General features: G+C 52.8%; 7 protein-coding genes across 7 annotated transcripts; 3 read left to right on the forward strand and 4 right to left on the reverse strand.

Annotated features, from left to right (window-relative positions):
* Positions 1-111: 111 nt before the first annotated feature.
* BDP55DRAFT_697639 (glycoprotease) lies at positions 112-1,200 on the reverse strand (the record flags this gene model as incomplete). Its single annotated transcript, XM_060577701.1, has 1 exon — positions 112-1,200. One exon carries the CDS (start codon positions 1,198-1,200, stop codon positions 112-114), a length of 1,089 nt encoding a protein of 362 aa, XP_060424213.1.
* A 2,084-nt stretch (positions 1,201-3,284) lies between these two features.
* On the reverse strand, positions 3,285-5,245 carry BDP55DRAFT_733251 (enhancer of polycomb-like-domain-containing protein; the record flags this gene model as incomplete). Its single annotated transcript, XM_060580059.1, has 3 exons — positions 3,285-4,130; positions 4,185-4,958; positions 5,099-5,245. The coding sequence occupies 3 exons, from the start codon at positions 5,243-5,245 to the stop codon at positions 3,285-3,287; spliced, it is 1,767 nt and encodes a 588-aa protein (XP_060424214.1).
* Positions 5,246-5,979: 734 nt separating this feature from the next.
* BDP55DRAFT_356411 (calcineurin subunit B) lies at positions 5,980-7,268 on the forward strand. The gene is made up of 6 exons (XM_060567013.1): positions 5,980-6,239; positions 6,311-6,363; positions 6,464-6,537; positions 6,601-6,935; positions 7,013-7,091; positions 7,168-7,268. Exons 1-5 carry the CDS (start codon positions 6,188-6,190, stop codon positions 7,021-7,023), a joined length of 525 nt encoding a protein of 174 aa, XP_060424215.1. The 5' UTR covers positions 5,980-6,187; the 3' UTR covers positions 7,024-7,091; positions 7,168-7,268.
* A 5,316-nt stretch (positions 7,269-12,584) lies between these two features.
* BDP55DRAFT_356528 (uncharacterized protein) lies at positions 12,585-13,026 on the forward strand. Its single transcript, XM_060567015.1, has one exon. The coding sequence runs from the start codon at positions 12,700-12,702 to the stop codon at positions 12,982-12,984; it is 285 nt and encodes a 94-aa protein (XP_060424216.1). The 5' UTR covers positions 12,585-12,699; the 3' UTR covers positions 12,985-13,026.
* BDP55DRAFT_356527 (uncharacterized protein) lies at positions 13,027-13,864 on the reverse strand. The gene has a single exon (XM_060567014.1). The coding sequence runs from the start codon at positions 13,493-13,495 to the stop codon at positions 13,070-13,072; it is 426 nt and encodes a 141-aa protein (XP_060424217.1). The 5' UTR covers positions 13,496-13,864; the 3' UTR covers positions 13,027-13,069.
* Positions 13,865-14,233: 369 nt separating this feature from the next.
* Positions 14,234-15,543, reverse strand: BDP55DRAFT_733253 (uncharacterized protein; the record flags this gene model as incomplete). Its single annotated transcript, XM_060580060.1, has 3 exons — positions 14,234-14,337; positions 14,409-14,666; positions 14,775-15,543. The coding sequence occupies 3 exons, from the start codon at positions 15,541-15,543 to the stop codon at positions 14,234-14,236; spliced, it is 1,131 nt and encodes a 376-aa protein (XP_060424218.1).
* Positions 15,544-17,623: 2,080 nt separating this feature from the next.
* On the forward strand, positions 17,624-18,495 carry BDP55DRAFT_679574 (uncharacterized protein). Its single transcript, XM_060576061.1, has one exon. It carries the CDS (start codon positions 17,818-17,820, stop codon positions 18,028-18,030), a length of 213 nt encoding a protein of 70 aa, XP_060424219.1. The 5' UTR covers positions 17,624-17,817; the 3' UTR covers positions 18,031-18,495.
* Positions 18,496-19,033: the final 538 nt, after the last annotated feature.

Below are 19,033 nucleotides of genomic sequence, written 5' to 3' on the forward strand. Positions count from 1 at the left end.
TAAGCGGATAATCGTCACCGTTAGAGTTATTGCCTCGCAGTTATCATGAGGCAAAATAAATGAACAAAAGAAATCAGCAACAGCCAGCAGATGCCGCATTGGCCAATGGCATTAGTCTCTCCATTTGACGAATACCTCGTCTGTTCTAAATCTTTGCGTGCATGAACTGTCCTCGAGGGGCGTCCTGAAGCCGGTCTCGTACGCCAGAAGGCCGGCATGGGCAATCATGATGCCGTTGTCGATGCAGAAGCGCTCGTCCGTCGCATAGACACTACCGCCTCTTTCCGCGGCCATTCCACCCATCATCTCTTGTAGCCTCTCGTTGCAGCCGACACCTCCCACAATCAGCACCTGGTTGCTGCCAACGTGCGCCATGGCCCGCTCCGTGATCTCGACCAACATGGCAAACACCGTCTCCTGCAGTGAAAAGCACAGATCAGCCGGCGTGAATATCTCCTCCCCCTTGGCCTGCGCCGCCTTCATCTGGCCTGCGAGGATATCCGCGTAGGCCAGAATGCCCGAGAAGGAGCAATCCATGCCCTTGACGGCGTACGGCAGCTCCAGTAACCTCGTCCCCTTCTTAGCCAGCTGCTCGATATTGTATCCCGGCGCCGGGTCATTACTGATCTCGAGGGTGCGCGCGAAGCGGTCGAGGCAGTTACCGACGGCGATGTCGAGCGTCTCGCCAAAGATGCGGTACCGCTGCTCGGCGTAGGCAATGACCTGGCTGTTGCCGCCGCTGACGTACAGCACGACGGGGTTCTGCGCGCCGGTGATGGTGCGGCCCATCTCGATGTGGCCGACGCAGTGGTTGACACCGACGAGGGGCTTGTCCCACAGCAGGCTCAGCGTGCGGGCGGCGACGGCGACGCTGGTGAGGGGCGCGCCCATGCCGGGGCCTTTTGTGAAGCAGACGCAGTCTACGTCGGCGACGGCGACGCCGGCTTCGCGGAGGGCGCGGCGGGCGATTTGGACGAAGAAGGAACGGTGGTGTTTGGCTGTGTCTTTGGGGAGGAAGCCTGTCCCCGGAGGAGAGACGAAGGTGTGCCGGATGTTGGAGAGGACGGTGGATTCGGCGCCGTTGTGGAGCATCACGCCTATGCCGAGCTTGTTGGCGGAGCCTTCGCAGCCTAGGGCGATGAGGCCGCGTTTTTTGGTCATGTTTGCTGTTGTGAGTTTGGAGGGGGATTCGGCTGTCATCGCTGCGGGTGGTGGTTGTGGTTGATGGTGTTGTGGTGGTGTTGGTGGGGTGTAGACGTCGAGGTTTGGATCGCGGGGCCTCTTTGGTGGACGGGTTGTGGTGTCGCTCATGGGGGGCTGGACTTTTTAGCCAGATTCGACCATTGAATTTGACCCTCTCCCCCACGACTTTTAGAGTCAAGGAAAGAACCAAAGATTGTATCAAATTATCGAGCTCGAGAATATTTCATTATTGCACCGAAAGAGTGCGAAATCTACGTAGATATGGCGACCTTCCGCCGTCTGTCGCAAAGAGAAAGAAAAGTTCGCATGAGCCAATGGAAAAAAAGAGGTTGACGTAGGAGGGGTAATCCCGTTGGTGGGATGTCCCATATTGGTCTCCAGCAGCATCAGAAGAAAGAGAACAGTGGATGGGTAAATATGGGTCCCGAAATGGTATTTCTGGTCCCCTGCCCACGGGCCCCAAGAGAGAGAGAGAGGCAGAAACAGAAGCAGAAGCGCGGCGGCTGCGCAGCATGATCCCTCCGGTAGAGCTGCCACAACGGTTCCTTGTGACACACAGCCTAACGCCGCACCGCACCGGGCTCTTTTCTGCCTTTTGCGCAAATGTCCACGGGTGAACCCCCCCTTAGCCTACCAGCCTTCCTGCCCAGGTACCTTAGGTGTAACCTCCCGGCAAACGCCGCCCGCCTCACCTCAACCCAAGACCTTTGCTCTGTCTCCTTCCTTTCTCTCCTCAGTCTCTGTGTTTTCCCACGGGATTGAACCTCGCCCACGATATACACGACACTTGAATGCCTTGGTCAAGGACCAAGGCACACGCAGAGTCTCATCGCTTACGTTGGTGCACCGTTTTTATCGCTCAGAACCAACAACCCCGGTCAGTCAAAGGTACCTTTTTCGAGGCTTCCAAAATGGCACACATTTATCCCCACACCCACCACCGGCAAGCCTCGACGAGAAAGTGGACTCCCCTTCCCATTCTCACTACACAATTCTTTCTCTTCTTTTGATATTTCCTCAGTACCCAGCTTCCGCCCCCTCTTTCTGCTGGCCAGTTGCTACAGATATCCCAATTTTTCTCTCTCTCTTTCCCCTCTTTTTTTTTTTTTTTTGCAATTCTTTTCAAGCCCTCTCTGAGGTCCCATTTCTTGTCCTGTCCCGTCTCGTGATCGGCCCGGAGGGATCTGCGGGCACAGATCAGCCGAATCGGGGGGTACGGCAGAGAACAAGACAAAGGTCGACCTGCTGACCACTCCACGACTATCTACCTACTTCAACTCACCCACAACATCACCGTCTTTTTGTCCCCCTTGAACAAGCTGTGAAATACTGCTGCAGACTTGTTCTTCGCCTCTTTGGAAGGGCAAAAACGAGAAGCTGTTCATTTTCACCACCTGCTAACCCCGTGGTTTTTGTCAGCCAGGTACCTACCCTCCAGGCATAATGCCGCGCCTGACCACCCGCTCGTCACAAGCTCTCCGAGTCACCTCACAAATCACCACCTCCTCCTCTCCCTCCTCCCGATGCACCCACGAGTTAAGGCACACAACAGTTCAAGAACCTGCCGGTCCTTTCTTCTGCGCAATCCCTGCTGCCACAAGACAAGGCAATGCGCTCCGAAGCCCCCCCGAGCAGAGTCAGACGCCGCCAGCCGCCGGAAGCCGACCTCGATCGTCATCTCCGCCAAGTTCCGGCCGACCGCGCCGATGGCCAACGAGAACCGTTCCTATGCTTCTACACGAGAGCATTAGGCAATAGGAATCACCAATAGAAGAAGGCATAAAGTACCTTATTCATCTTTCTTTATTGTCTTTGGGGAATCTTCCATCCCCGGCCGAGACCTTGTCTTAGTAGACCACGACCACAAGGTCTCCAACTCCTCTTCTTTTACATTCATTTACTTTACATGAGAGCCATCTCAACCCAAAACGCCACGCCTAACCGACCGCCCTGCCTGCCCGCCTGCCAGCCACCAGGCCCTTTGTACAAAACCGGAAGACAACCAAAACACCATGGGGTATACAACACACGTCATCCGAAGATGAGGAGTAGAGATCGCGCCTCGAAGGCCAGACCATCTCTCACGAGGGGGTAGCAGCAGGTTGAGCTGGCGGAGAAGCCTGTGGCGGCTGCCGCGGTTGCTGCGGTGTTGCTTGTGGCTGCGGCTGCGTCTGCTGCGGCGTTGGAGGCTGCGGCAGTGCAGGTCTGCCAGCCGCTCCGGCTACCTGCGGAGTTGCTTGGCCGTTGACCATGCCCTCGTGCGGAAGTTGCCGGCGCTGGTACACATATTGTGACAACGGGATCGTCGCGCGGAACTTCAGAGCTCGCGTGTCATATGGGTCCACCTCGTACACCTGCGACTCGTCCTCGTCGTCTTGATCATACTTCCACCGATCAGTATACTCCTCGCCCTCCACCCTCGGCGGGGTAGTCATTCCATTCATTCCCCGGCGGTCAATCCACAGACGGCCCAAACGGCCGATACGTCGGCGGAAGGCTGCTTGGCTGCTGGAAGGCTTTTCCTTGCCTCCGCCTGCTGTGAACTGGAACACCGACATGTCGTCTCTATCAGCCACAGGTTCGGATTCTTCATCAATGTCCATGGCATCGGACTCGGAAGATGTGGATGCAGGAGGCGTCATCAGATACTGGGTCTTGGCAGGACGGAAGCTGGCCTCCATGCGTTGTTCCTTGACCGGGGACAGGGGGTCTCGCGTGAGGTCCACATGGTTCTGGTTCCACTTTCGGTGGTTGTGGACCTTGCTTTCAACATCTGCACGCAACTCGTTCTCCTTCTCAGCAAGCTTATCTGCCAGCTGCAACAAGTCTGCCTCCATGGATCGACCATCCGGCCGCACGGCAATGCGAAGGTGATTGCCAGGTGGCTTCTGGAGAGCAGGCGCCTCCACGGGCTTCTTCTTGGGAGGCTGCGCTCGGTCAGCACACGTCTTTGGATTTCCAGATGGTGATGTTAGACATACCTTATGGTTGATGAGGTCGTCGTCCTCGGTCTTGATGCCGAGCTTGACCTTCATCTCCTTGAGTTTGGCTCTCTGTTCGAATATGGCCCGATCAAAGGTAAGTAGTTCACGTTTGAGCATCTCACGCTCATATGATTGAATGATGAGCTGCCGACCATCTTCAAGTTCTCTGCGAAGTCGCTTGAGTTTCTCGGCGCTCTGGACGTCTCGCTGTCGCGTCTTTCGCGTCTGTCTGGCCTCGCGGCGTCGGAAACACACATATGGGTCGGCCTCGTCACTTTCTTGATGTGTCTCGAACTTGACGCTGGGGTGAATAGGTTTGTTGCCGAGCGTCTGCCGGCGCGTTTTCCAGTGCTCATAGACGTGCTTGGAGTGCGCCATGAGCTTGTTGCCACCGAGCGAGGCAAGGGAGGGCACCATCAGATCATAGCCAACCACTGTGTTGTCTATGGATGCGAATGGAGTCTGCTCAGAAGCTGTGTCTTCGAACACTTCCATAATGCGCTCAAAGTCATCTTCTGACAGTTGGGAGGCGACTGTCTTCTTGGTGGCATTGTACTGCTTCAAAAACTCATCGTCCTCCGTTGTCATGTCATATGATACGCCAATGCATTCTTCGACAGTCTGCGAGAAGCGAATGAAAGAGGTAGGCTGCTGAAAGTTACTGGGGTAGAGTTGATCATAGTTGATCTGACTCTCCTGAGGAGGCGGGACTGGAATTTCTTGGTCATTGCTGGTGCCTGCCTCTTTGAGAATTGACTGGAGATGGTATTCCTATTGATTCGCGGTCAGTATGTGGCTGTTGTTGCTCTGGCGAGGTATGAGTGAGAAGTGGATAAGCCGGGGGTGCCAAGGCATATCACATGGTGGGTCACGTGATATCTGGCCGCGATATGGACGAAGATGTGACTCACTGTTTCCTCGGCGGCTTCGACACCGGTCGCGATTTGAGTCTCGGTAGTCAAAGATTCGTACTCAGCAGCATCTATATCGGTCTCTCTGAGCACAGGAAGAAGCGTCTTGACGCTCAACTTCTTGACTCTGACTTTCCTGGTCGACATGGTGGCGGGTGGGGGTCGAAGGCCGAAAGCCAGCGGAAAATCCGCGAAAAAAGTCGATCAAGTCATACAAGGGGTCATGCGACGTTGATTTTTGAAGTTTTGACAGATAAAAATCGTGGTTGTTGGGTTTGGATTGATGGTCGATTTGTTGCTGGCTATGAGGCGACGTTGATTTGGCGTTTGGCGTGAAGAAGAATTTTCCTGTTGCGCTTCCACGCAGTAAGGTAGGACCTTTCGGGTTGGATTTGGGCGTTCAAGGTACCGTGCAATAGTAGACGTGCTGTAGCGGTACTTAGGAACGCTCGGGCCAACAGAGACGGATCGGAGATGGAAAGCAAAGACTGCCCATGGAAGTGACTGGCACCTGTCCAAGGGGCGTCTAGGAAAAGGGGAAGCTGCAAGTCACGTGTCTTCCCAATCTGTCAACATCAGAAAGCAGCAAGAGCGGTGCTAAAGTACCTTAGGTGCTTGGGTGACAAGTTCTACCTCTATTCTCATTACTGCACTGGTCTGTTCCATTTCTGAGCCGATAGAATATGCATCAAATTTCAACTCATTCATTTCGTTCCATCCTCCCGAAACTCAAATGTGGTGGTGATACGTCTGACACTTCGCCAGCCCGTCCAGGTCGTACGTCAGACAATAAGATCTGGAACTGGCCCGTGCGTAACCACGCTGCGGTGGGCTCCGGTACAGCTGCCCGAATCCAACCCGGCGCCTGGTCGCCGCCTGGCGGCCGCCTGACTTTACTTCGACTACCTGCCATACTGCACCTTGGCCTTGCTCCTGTCAACCTCCCTATTCAAGGCGAACCCCACGGCGAACTAGCGAAATCGAGCTCGACACAAGCCCACTCAACTGCGACGACCCTGGAATATTTCCTGCCAACTACACCGTGCACCCATACAGCATTTAGTCGAGTCCGATTTCGAGTTTCCAAACATGGGCAACACTACCAGTACGGTGTTGGACAACATCGTCCAGGGGTCCAACTGTGAGCCCCTCCCCCGCAGTCGACTTCTTTGTCGCACAGACTTCGGTGTGCTGGAGCTGACCGATATGCAGTCGACAGAGAGGAAGTTGACCGTCTGAGGAAACGTTTCATGAAGCTGGACAAGGCATGTATTCTCTATGGCCTACTTGTTTCCCTTGCCATTGCGCTCAACGGCGATCCATTTGCCACCAGGAGACAATGTTGCTGACCCATCTCTCATCCAGGACAACTCCGGCACAATCGAGCGTGATGAATTCCTCAGCCTGCCCCAGATCTCCTCCAACCCGCTAGCCACGAGGTAGCCAAAACCCTTCCGGTGCTAGACACTGCGAATCACGTTGCTAAAGCGATCTCTACACAGAATGATTGCGATCTTTGACGAGGATGGTGGCGGAGACGTCGACTTCCAGGAATTCGTATCAGGCCTCAGCGCCTTTTCTAGCAAAGGCAACAAGGAGCAAAAGCTGCGCTTCGCCTTCAAGGTGTACGATATCGATCGCGACGGTTACATCAGCAATGGCGAGCTCTTTATCGTGCTCAAGATGATGGTTGGAAGCAACCTTAAGGACCAGCAGCTGCAGCAGATCGTCGACAAGACCATCATGGAGGCCGACTTAGATAAGGACGGCAAGATCAGCTTCGAGGAGTTCACCAAGATGGTGGAGAACACGGATGTCAGCATGAGCATGACTTTGGGTGAGTATCCTCTCCTACTTGCGCTCTTTGTTTGGCTTCAACTCGTCATGGCCGGACAAGCTAACATCGCTTCCTAGACACATTTTAGAGTTGAAGACGGCGGTGAGCGAGCACATCAGGATCACGAGACATGAATTGCAACAATCACTATTCGAGGTAGAGATAAATTACCCCCCGAGCGACATCACGGTCGTCAAACGGGCCTGGATTGAAATTTCCGGGTTTGAAACAGCGTTTCTTCGTCTATTACGTTCAACTATGCTAGTCCATCGAAACGTGATGACACCCGGTGCTTTTGATGTTTCGACAAGGCTTGTGAACAAGACACAAAGGCTTGGGTCGAGGTCAAAGACGATTGTGTGTAAACATGCATGGACTTTTCAAGCGATCCTGGCGCCTACGACCGCATCGCAGCTAGCTAGGTGACTCGAAACACCAGTACTGCACCTGAGGCAATTCGCTGGGAAGCCAAAGTCCTATCTCTTGTCTGAGCATGGACGCATCAACCCCCGTCACCATAAATTCGCCGTACGGTCCTTGAGCCTATTGCTATCAGCGATGAGTGAGATTGCGATGGAGGCGAGCTTGTGATGACCAGATCCCTTACCTCAATTTGCACTTTCATTGGAGCCAACTGAGTTAAATTTCGTACTGCAAAGCCAGCCTGTGGCAGGACAAAAGGACGGCTGAGAGGAACATTGAAGGTTACCCCCAGTAGACCAGCGTAACCACCTACAAATCGGTCCAAGAGCATGAGACCGAATCTAATGTTCCTTCCTTTCCGTGTTGTGTCATCATAGACACTTGGATTATAGGGATAGTGAAAATAGTAGTTCCCCGCAGTCATTTTGCAACTGCCATTCTACGTGACGTTTGATATATGTCCCTTGGCTTTATTCCTGCACATTGCCAAAACTTTGAAATCGCATCCTGGGGACACAATGGGTCCTGAGGTAGAACCAACGTCAAGCAATTAATAGCCAGGCACTTGAGTGATCTATCTGACTCTGACTGATATTCACCAGCATATGCCACCGTGGGTGGTGCGGCTGGACGGGGGTACCTTCTCCAGCAAAAGCTCTGGGTCAAAGGGTTTCATAACCGAACTAAACCACAGAGATACGTATATACTATACACCAGTAGAGGCTAATTACATATGGAGATATTTGTAAAGGGTGAGCTTTTTTACGCACTTACGTGCCTAGAATAGATAAGAACTAATGTCACCGTGGTCCCAAATCGAGACGCATCGTTGCAGGGCTGTAACTCGAACATACCCAATATGTCCACTGAGGTCTCACTACAGTTGGCGTAAAATAGGCAACACTGCATGGTAACCAGGAGCGAACAGTGAGGCAATCTAACATGGAACTGTAGCAAGTGTTCGACGGGTGAGACGACCACGATGGCATTCAAAGCAGAACTCGACAAGAATACTCTTCACCCTTGTGGACAAATACGCGATTTATTTTCCGTGAATTCCAATCGGATGTGAGACTCTCAAATACATACTCAGTCATCAAATCCAAAGGAAGAAGGGACTCGTTCTTCTTGCGTACGAATGCAATAGGCATCATCATCAAGTTACTTTGACCCTTGATTTCACTCTAGGCATTTTACCTGAGTATGACTGACGTTAAGCTCAAATCATGGTCATAACGAGTATAGCCGTTCAAGTATACCAATGACTCACTGCATTTCGAGGATTACCACATCCAAATGACGACGACGACGACGACGACGACGACGACGACACACGCATGGCACAATGTTGCTGGGGAATAGACTGGAAGGAGCGCTTGGTGGGCCGTCACTGCCTCATACGTTGCCATCTGGAGATGCACCTTCCTCCCATCTGTAAGCTTGCCAGTTCCTCCCCGCAGCCCAATCGATTGACGGACCTCCGCCCTTGGATTTGCACTTCTCCATTCAATCCAAGCTCTGATTTTGTCATACTTCATCCCAAATTACCACCTGTCATCCCAACACCACCAACTTCCAGCAGATTATATCAGATGGCCAAAGTATCCGGGCTATCTGTCACATTCCAGCGAACGTACTCATCTGCACGATCACCACATTATGCCTCCGACGTGATTAAGGGGAGAGGTAAGCGGTCCAGTCGAGACAGATATCCAGTCCTTCCACTGCCGTGCCTAGTTTGTAACAGTACATCGGCCTTTCGCCACGAGGAGATCATCTGCCCACCGCCAATCAACGAGTGGTGGCATATCAGGTCAACTGCCAAGGGCATTGCACAGTCAGCCGTTTTCGACGAACCAACAGACTGGATGAAAGCACAATGTCCAAATCGTCCCGCGTTGATCGGAACAGCTTCGCTAAACATCGATATCATCTGTTCAGCCACTCGAAGTGATATGAACAAGACGTCCTCAACACACCTTGCCTCTCTTCAACACCGGTGGTCAAGCGATTCACCGAAAGCAAACTCTCACGATAGGTCGACTTACAACCATAGCAGACCTGTCGATCGCACCTGGGTTCAGCAGACCGACCACGACGAACTGCTCGAGACGAAGAAAAGCTTGATTCAATCGGGCGTAGCCCAAATAGGGTTTACCGAGGGAACGGTCGACGGTAGCATCCGATCGGAAGGGCGTATGACAGCGAGCCCAAGCTACTGGCTCATTGAAAGTCGACAGTGTGTCACTAGGTATTCCCTATGTAATTGCCGTTGAGTTTCAGTCAGAACCATGCCCTACTTATTGATTTACCGTATCTAGGAAACCTAAGTGTACGGATCTATAGCAATCCATGCGACCATACCATTCCACATATGCTAGGCCAAACACATGACAATTGCCCTTATATCGTGTACGACGCCACCCCATGTGCAATTTCTTACGCAACTGCTCTACTCCATGAGTAGGCACGCTGCATGCAGCCAGAATTGCAGGTTTTGGGATCAAGAATCTCTGATAAGTCTAACATGGCACTCCCTAGGCTTAATAGACAAGCCTGCCGGAGAAACAAACACTACGGGCCAGGGATGGACAAGCTTTCGAGGGAAGCCGGACGGGACGGACCCACCAAAACCGGGCCCAGATCGGCTTTGCCGGGACAGCAGTCGCTGCTATGGATACACGGAGGTGCGGAGTGGCCAACTGAAATGATGCCGGATCGTTGAACGAGTGCCCCGGGCATGTACAGGTACAACAGGCGAAACTCCACCGTGCTGATTGCCTACATGGATGATCAGATCATGTCTGTCCACCACCAGGGACCTCTTTTCCTTGTCTCTAGCACATCCTGCTGTGGAGCTGCAGGGCGTTCGGGAAAGTGACAGGTCAGATTTCCAAATCAGTTCAGAGGAAAGATATGCAAGTCTCAACCCTGTCCCCCAATCATTCCAACCATGGCACTGGAAAATTTAGGGCGGAAAAGGGGAGGGTCAGAAGTCGAGGTAGGGTATGCTTGCTAACACTTGGTGCTGCTAGACTCATCTGGGTCAAGCAATGTAGCCTTTTGCGCCTCTACTCCCCAGCCAGCGCCTATTTTATCACGCTTGAACGGTCAGACACAGGATATACCCGAGATCTGCGTCTTTTCCCGCTACTTGAGTCCCGCCCGCCCGCCGTCCAGAGTGCTGGGCTCGAGGAGCGAGACACCTGCCGTGGCCAAGAAGGGATGGGCTTGCTCGCGCACCCAGGGCTCAAAGACCAAAAGGGACGCATAATATGACATGCCTAGTTCCGGCTGGAGGCGTCCGCTGGTACTTGTTTTATCACCGAAACACTTTCCATCTATGGTCAAAACGAAAGTTGGATTTCTTACTGACACCCAGCAGAAGCAACGCATCTGCTTTACACCAGGCTCTGGCTGCTATGTTTCTCGGTACGAAGGAGAAAGCCTTGCCTCAGCATTGGAACAAGGATAACAACTCAGCCGTGTTTCAATATCTCTCTGCCCTTGCTGGCAACACAAATACCACCACTGCCCACTGTGCCGCGATCTGCAACTTGGTGCTCCGTCCCTCAGGGATCAGAGACAGCGCCATACCGACTCCCTGTTCGACTCCGCCTCAAAGCAAGCCTCGTCGTCTAGCAGCAATCTCGTTGATTGTTCCAGTCAGGTCGCTCCGTGCCTTGGGACAACACTAGCCAAAGGCTGAGCTGTTTCTAAGCTCGCAGATATGTTCGCCTGTCTTTCTTACTATGTATGCTAATAGTTCAATATGTCACTACAGATAACTCAATATGTGCGACCAATAAGCAACAGCGCTAATGCGCACTACCACGGAAGGTCCCAAGCAGCCGGACATCATGGTCCCTCACTCGCCAGAGTCATCAAATGAGACCGAATCAAGAGCTCGTCTCCAAACATTTGACCAGCCTCATGCAAGGTCCTGGTCACTTGTCACATCGCGGCACTATTCTACTCAAAATCGACCTGTATGTTGCTATGTTTCAATCATTTCTAGCTTTCAAGGTTTGTCCCACCAATATGAATATTGATTACCTTGCTTTTCCAGCATGTACGAATATAACTTCGTGTTACAGATTTTTGACGATCAAGACTGGCGGGGATCGCGGGACAATCCGGTCCGTCGGACGACGTCCAGTCCATTTAATTCGCAAGCCTCGATCCGTTTGTCAATCTGTTGCGAGCTGGAGGGGCCTGGTCCCGTCTTGCAGCTGCGAGCAAGTGTGAACAGGCGGAAAGTGGGAGGCCACACTTCAGCCATCAACCTGCATTAGCTTTGTCAAGTTGCAAACGCCCATGCCGCCCATAGTCACACAACGCGTAAGTAGGGAACGGCTGAGCTGGCATGAGAAAAGGAAAACTTGCGATGCCCTGCAGAAAAGGTGTCTTGCAGATGACGCTTCCCGCGCTCACCCACAGGCCACAAACGGGATCCTGGGAATATACGGCTGTCTTGCTGACCCACCGGTTTTGACGAAAGTTCTTGTCTGACAATATTATGATAACAAGCCCGAGCGTGGCAACCTGAGGAAGACAAAACACGCTCACCGACTACCACTGCCTCTCTCGTAACCACTGTCAGGTCTCGATTGCTGCCTGACCGTAGGGCAACGCAAAGAAAGAGATGAGCTTGGAAGCTGGATGGAGAGAGGAGCCGACACATTTCCGTGTAAAGCTAAGATCGGCCTACTTTTCCAGGGTCCTACAAAGCTTCCTAAGTTGCGGAGAAGAGTCAAGTCTCGACTTTGGGCTGATAGGCCCAACCAGATGTTCGATGCGGTCTGGACTTTTGCAGTAGACGCTCTCCATCTTGCGTCACTAGCCTCCTTCTCCAAGGCGGGAGATCGGCGCAGATTAACACAGTCGTCATCTTCAGGCCGACCAGTCACTCTTGTAGGCACATGCACCGCCTATCAAAGCCAGCCCTAGACAGGCCGATTGGGCAGGAATGACTTTTGCGATCAGGTGCCACCCCTCCCCCTCTCTCCCAGACTCCCACGTCTCCTTTCCCTTCATCCCTTCCCCCTCTCCGACGTCTGCCCCGGACTGTTTTCCTCCAATCCATTTGCCCGGGCCTCCGAGCCCGCATTTCTCGCGTGACGGCGGCGGTGGGTCGGTTTGACCGCCGCCCACCCCTCTCCCCCGAAGCTGCGTCGTGGTGTGTGCCCGCCACTTGATCACCTGCATGAGGCTTACAAGGCCATGTTCAAGGGACCTTGCCCGCATATTGCCCAGTATTGTTCTTATCAAATAAGCGTAGGGCAGAAAGATCGACGGTGAGGCGCCGACCGAGGCTAGCGTTTTTTCCAACAACCACAGATGTTTGACGTCCAACAGTCTTCAAACGCCGAGCTGGCCGGCTATTATACCAAGCAAGCAATCAACCATGAAGAGAGGACACAGCTGGCTTGGCTGGGCAGAAAGCTGGGTTACAGTTCCTTCGCTAGTTGCCTTTTTCTTCTTCTTATTCTCTTTGCATATCTCACACCCCGGGCGTATCTTGCATACTTGCACGGCATCTTTGACCGGCATCTGGTGGCATTGCTGTTGCCTTGCCTCGCATTGCGCATCATTGTTTATGCATCATCTGTCTCTTTTGATTGATGGTGACAAGGTACAGACAGGTACGTGCGTACATACATACAGCTGCCGAAGTTACTTCGGGCAGAAGAAGAACAAAAAAAAAAGGTCATACAAAAACCAAAAATAACTGACAAACAGGGAGAAAAGAAGAACCCGAAGAAACGAATAGAAGAAACAAGAACAAGAAAACAAGATATGAACCCCACCACCCAATTTTTTTGCGCAACGACGCAAAGCTCGTGAGAGCATCCAGGCCTGATCTACTACAATACCATAGGTATACATGACTTCTACAACAGGGAAAACAAGAGACATACACACGTACATACGTACAACCAACCCCACCACCAACCCCAACCAGCATCCCACACACACTCACACACACGCAACTCGGATGGCATTTTTTTTTCTTTGATTCCGAGTTCTTTTCCGTCCGTTTTTGTTTCTCATCCCTTCGTTTGCGAGTATCCGGCCTCACTTTTTGAGCGTTGTCTGGTGGGCCATCCGCGCCGCGCATTTCATCGTTCGTCATTCCTCCCGAATTGCTTTCCTGGTACGCCCATCTATGACCGTCCCTCCGTTAAATCCCCATCCCCTTAGGTTTTTCTTTACACCACACACACCCCAACCGCATATAGACAAACACACCCCCTGAGCTTGGGAAAAAAGAAGCCCAAAATCCGCCACCCATATCTCTCTCCCCGTCTCCTTGTATTTCTGTCAACCTAGCTGGGTGTACCACCATCTCCTGTCTGCGATTTGACCTTGGCAGGTTCAGCCTAGCCGAAGCTTGGCCTACAAGCACATGGACAGGGCGCCGGCAAGAGAGCGGAGACATCCTGCAAAGAAAGAAGAAAAAGAAAGCATCGAGAGATGTGTTAATAAAAAAGAGGAAAATAAGAAGAAGAAAAAAAAATAAAGAAAACCACAAATGGTTAGCCCATTGAGGATGCTGACATAGATACCTGATGCCTGCCCAACCACCTGTTGGAATGCGTGAGAATGATGATGAGAGCAGTTATCCTCCCTGAAAAACTCCAAAATCCGCGTAACATCGTGTTAGGCTTCCGTCTCTCGTGACAAGACGTTTCCAAATGCCGAGAATGTACATTGGGGGGGGGAAAGAGAATAAAATGAGGCCGCCCACCAAGAGCCGACCGCCCAGGCGCCACCATGAACGTGCCTACGGGCATCTAGACATTGCCCTGAGATGTTCGTTTCTTGGGATTTGATCTCAGGGCGAAGCAGCCGACTAACCCCAAGTCTTCCTTTATCTGCTCCCTTGATGAGAGCCGGACCCCGTTTGAGCTGCGCCGCCGCCGTTGCCGCTCGACTCTTCGTTTGCCTCGTACTGGTCGAGACAAGCCTCGATGACTAGTAATGGAGCTGTCAGCATTGATGCCTTCCCTCACACAGCGTACAAGGTTGGATCGCGCGGGGCTTACTCTCTATGATCTGCTGCTCCCACACTCCGTATTGGTAGTCGACCAGACCATGTCGTTCAATGCCGTCGCAGAGCCGGACGAGCTCCTTGCCCATTTTTTCCAAGCCTTCTTTGGGGACCAAGGTCTGTGATCGCTGCAGCTGTCTGCCCGGCTCCATCAAATCCTTCTGCATCTGGAATAGTGAGAGCCACGCGTGATTGAAGTCGTTCCAGAGTTTGATTCGGTCTCCATGCAAATTTTGGTCGTCTAGGTTAAGGCCTGTGAATGATCATCTTATTAGTAAACCTGACCCAGACGAACTCGAAACTCCAATCCAAAGCTTGGCGCGAGTAACAGGGAAGAGAGGGAAAAAAAGACCTAACATACCGAGATCGACAACCTGCGTCAGGAGCCAGTTTGACACATCCAGCAGCGACTGGCTGGCGCTCTCGAGGACACCATTGCGGACATTTTGAAAGACACCCCGCAGCGCAGACTGGTATTCCATCCATTTTTCTTCCAGACCGCCCGTGGCAGAATAGTCCTGCTCTTCCATGGAAACGTCGGCACTCGAAGTCTGCTGCGGCATCCCGGCTACGTTAGGAATATTCGCCTGGTAGTTGGTCATCTGTGGCTGTTGATAAGCCGTCGCCGTGGCGCTCGCTGGTTGCGCATGGGGAAGGTTGGAGGTTCCTGTGCTACTACTCGGGTCATTGGAGAAGTACGACGTCGACACGTCTGTCGGCAAGATCGGAGCAGCTGCAGGCTGCCGTTGAAACTGCGCCTGATTATCGTAAACGGAGCCCGTCGCGCCAGTCAAGTTGTCGTATCCCATTGTCATGGCCGCGTTGTATCCACCAAAATTCTGCGCCGGACGGCCGTCCTGGCTATACCCTGAGGGGTAATGCATCGTGTTCGTCGCCATGGGCGCGTTGAAAGAGCCTGCTACCGGCTCTTGGTAATTGTACGTGCTGTAACTACCCGTGCTTCCCATGCCTCGCGCCTGCGAGGGCGAAGTGTTGAGCGGCGCTGGCCGGTTATATCGCTCTGTCGAACCTGTAGCCATGGTGCGGCGCTGCTGCAAAGGGTCTTGTTGCTGTTGCTGTTGTTGTTGTTGCTGTTGTACGTTATATCTTGGGTTGGAGGTGGGATGCATGGGCGCTTCATTCTGCCTCCGACGGCGATTGGGATCATCCATCCCACGAGGGTTTTGGTCGCCGGTCGGCTCCGAGGGCAAGCCTACCGTATGCGCCGGCGGCAACGGAGCTGGCGATGTATACAGTAAGGCCAGTTTGGGCCGTCGGACCGGTCACAAGACCGTCCAATTGTCGTGTTGGAGTCCGTTAAAACGCTATTGCGTTTCTCTCTGTCTTGCCTTGTCTTCCTCCGGGACTAGCGCGTCGAGAATAGCCAGTCGGTGGCGTATGACGAATTTTCTTTGCCGACGACAACGGACGACGCTGGGAGCTGGTTCCTCCAGGTGTATATGCCTCCGCGAAGTAAGACGAGTAGTCGACGTGTCGCGAAGTGAGAATAGGAAGGTCAAGACTCGAACAGGCGGCACCGGCGGGTAGTAACGTCGCGAGTCTAATAATTTGCGAGGTAAGGTCGGTGCCGATGGAATGCAAAATGTCAAAAGAGACAAAGGTAAGGAAGCGTTGACTTGGACCTGGGGGTCGGAGAGCCTGATGTGTGATGCCGATGTAGGGTCTGTCTGATGTCGAGCCGGGCAGAGGGCAGCACGGGATGGGCTGGCAGGTTCCTCGGGCGGCGGGTAATAGAAGTGGCTTTTATGAATTGAATTGGGAGGGAAGACGGCGGATAGAGTAGAGGATGGGGAGAACAAGGAAGTTAACTGTTCAGACTTGCTTGTCGCGACCAGCTCGGCGAAGCTAGCGCCGGTCTACTTCATGCCCTGACGCCTGAAGGTTCGGGAAGACTAGACGAAGACTGGCGACGAGTCGTTGGTGTCTTGTGAGTCGTCAGAGAAGTTTAGATTTTGGTAAACAAAAAGCCAGCGAATGGGGTGGATATCGCGCTGAGTTGTCAAACTGGTGTCAGGTTTGATACCAGGAAGATCCCAGATGGCGCATGCACCACGATGTCCAACATTACAAGCCGGTCCCTGCGCGATCTGCTTGGGCAATGAAGCCGCACCAGGGTCTCAGCGACCACCGAGTCGGCTTGACGCAAGATGCGATTCGTCAGAGCAAGAGCAAGCGTCGGGCGGACCGATCTGGTCTTGAGATGAGGTCGGTGACCCGAGGCTTGAGCCTTGAGCCTTGAGAGGCTGTGCGGCCGTGTGCTGGGTTGGGGATATGGGGCTTGTGGTGAGGCTCGTGATGTGGATGGACCAAGACCGAGGACCACTTTTGCTGCTCGTAGCTTAGTGCTGCGAGGCTAGACGCGAGTCTATGTAGCCTTGGAGAGGGGAAGGGGGTTCTGCTTTTGCCTGACAGGGAAGAACTGGGTAAGCTTGTGACGATGAGAGAGATGTTATGGGGCGGGTTCGGGGTGTTGGTGTGGAGGAAGATGTGAACGGTAGTCTCGGGGTTGGTCTTATAACATGGGAGGGATGCAGATATGGGTCGATGCTGGCAGAATCAGAATTAAAGGAAGGGTGTTAGTAGGGAGTGAGGGGAGAAAAAAAAGTAATAAGAGGGCAGATGAAAAAAAAGCAACGATAATCCAAAGAGACCTGGACTAAAATGGGGGTAACTAGGTACGTGGGTGTGAGTGAGTGAGTGACATTGATACTTGGAAATAAGTGTGAGTGTGTGCGACTGAGAGTAAGGCCCAGGAACTTAAGGTGAGGCGGGAAGACAAGCAGCTGCTGCCAGAGTGTGAGAGAAAAAAGAGACAAGCAAGCACTTGCCTTCTAATCCAAAGGGGAACAGACCAATGATGGAAGCCAGGAAGACCAAGCCCAAGGAAGTCTGTGCCGGGAGGAGGGGACGGATGAGACTAAAAAAGAAGACCCGAAGCCAGTGGCAGAGACAATGGCGAGCGAGAGGGGCCCAACAAGTACCACTACCGGACGGTTGATTGTAGTGTAATGCAGAGCAAAAGAGTAATGAACCCGGCAGACAGCGCCGTGGTCGAGGAAGTATCCGTTCCGTGGAGTAAGGTAGGGCAGATTCAATCCAAGTGCGGCTAGATGGCCCCAAAGAGAAACAAGCTGGACCTCGTACCGCGCCAGAAAGACCCAGATGTAATCTAAAAGTGGTTTTACCTCCAAAAAAAAAAAAAGGAAAAAAAAAGGAAGAGGCCGAACTGGCTCAATGCCTGCTGATAAGTTCGTCTTCTCCAAAGGATTGCCCCGGTCCAATGCGCGTGGCAGCCAGCAAGAGGATTGCGGCCAAAAGAGTCAAAGTGCGGCACCGGCAGAGTGAAGTAGCGGCCGCAGCGGAAAGGGTTCGACTGCAGCGGAATGGAGCTGCGAGATGGAGCTTTGAATCCGAATAAGGTACCGGATATGGATGTTGGACGACGTCGAGAACCTCAAGCTGGATCTGGAGTTGGGGAGATGAGGTTGAAGCTGACACCCGGCCGAACGAGGCACGTTATGCAGCGATCTGCAAGGCAATGTCTAAAGATGGGGGTTCCCTGGTTGGCAACCGGCTGTTTGGTAAAGAAGGCGTAGTAGACAAGAATGGACGAGATGCAGGCGACAGATGATTGATGGGTGTGGACATTGACGTGGGTGTGAGAGACTGAGTGTGAGTGGGCGATCGAGTGTCTCTCTTGTAATGGAGGGTGGGCTTGTGCTTGTGTTGGCGTCGACGATGGATGGAGGCAGGATACCTAGGCGGATGGCAAGGGGGTGTGAGATACGACGACTTGGGTGAGGTAGTTGTATCTGATGTATCTTCCCTTCCGATTGTCGCTGAGCCAGAGGGCAAGGGAAGGAGATGAACGACTTCAGAGAAAGGCGAGTAAGACTTGAATTGGCCGAGTAAGTCGGAAGACAAGTCGCCGCGGCCGCACTGCGTCTTGTAATAATTTACGAATATCCCGAGTAAGAACGACGAGACAAGGTGTTTGGAGAGAGGTAGACAGAGAGAGAAGAGACCGAAGGTGTGTGCGCGTATGTGTGTGTGTGTGTGTGTGTAAGAGAAAGACAGAAGAGTCAAAGGTGGTAAGAATGGAGAGGCTTATGCAGCAGAGCCAAAGCCAAGTTGCTCACACCCCATAACCGGGGCTAGTTTGCGAGCACAGAGTCAGGTCTTGTCAGGTGCCCTGCGCTGGGTTCGCCTTCAGGACGCTGGAATGTAGAAGCGCAGAGGAGCTTTGGATTTGGGATGGTATTGTTGGCGAGAGTTGGACGGTATGAGGTGGTAGTGTGGATGACCGCAGGGGTAAGTAAAGGTCGATGGGAAGGTAGGGTGTGAGTCGAATGGAAAGAGATAATACCTACACGGTTGCTGATTGAAGTGACGATATACCGAGAAACGCGGCAACCGGGCGGTTCTCTCTTTTCACCAACTCGGGTTCTAAGGGGAACGGAGTATGGAGAGAGCGATGATATGGCTCAGGAGAGTGTCTCGAGAGGACAGACGGACAGACAGATGAGAGAGATGGGATGAGATGGGATGAATGAGATGGAAGCAAAGCAGCCGGCCCAGCCAGGGAAAGACTGCAATGGG

The sequence above is a fragment of the Colletotrichum godetiae genome (genome assembly GCF_030913485.1).
Source record: "Colletotrichum godetiae strain CBS 193.32 chromosome Unknown BDP55scaffold_60, whole genome shotgun sequence".
NCBI classification, from domain to species: domain Eukaryota; kingdom Fungi; phylum Ascomycota; class Sordariomycetes; order Glomerellales; family Glomerellaceae; genus Colletotrichum; species Colletotrichum godetiae.

Excerpts from the sequence above, each read along its gene's own strand:
- BDP55DRAFT_356527 (XM_060567014.1), bottom strand. The coding sequence starts at position 13,495 with ATGACGAACGATGAAATGCGCGGCGCGGATGGCCCACCAGACAACGCT.
- BDP55DRAFT_356411 (XM_060567013.1), top strand. The coding sequence starts at position 6,188 with ATGGGCAACACTACCAGTACGGTGTTGGACAACATCGTCCAGGGGTCC. Across the intron at positions 6,240-6,310 it reads CATCGTCCAGGGGTCCAACT|TCGACAGAGAGGAAGTTGAC; the intron begins GTGAGCCCCTCC and ends ACCGATATGCAG. Across the intron at positions 6,538-6,600 it reads TCCAACCCGCTAGCCACGAG|AATGATTGCGATCTTTGACG; the intron begins GTAGCCAAAACC and ends ATCTCTACACAG.
- BDP55DRAFT_356528 (XM_060567015.1), top strand. The coding sequence starts at position 12,700 with ATGTTTGACGTCCAACAGTCTTCAAACGCCGAGCTGGCCGGCTATTAT.
- BDP55DRAFT_679574 (XM_060576061.1), top strand. The coding sequence starts at position 17,818 with ATGGAGCTGCGAGATGGAGCTTTGAATCCGAATAAGGTACCGGATATG.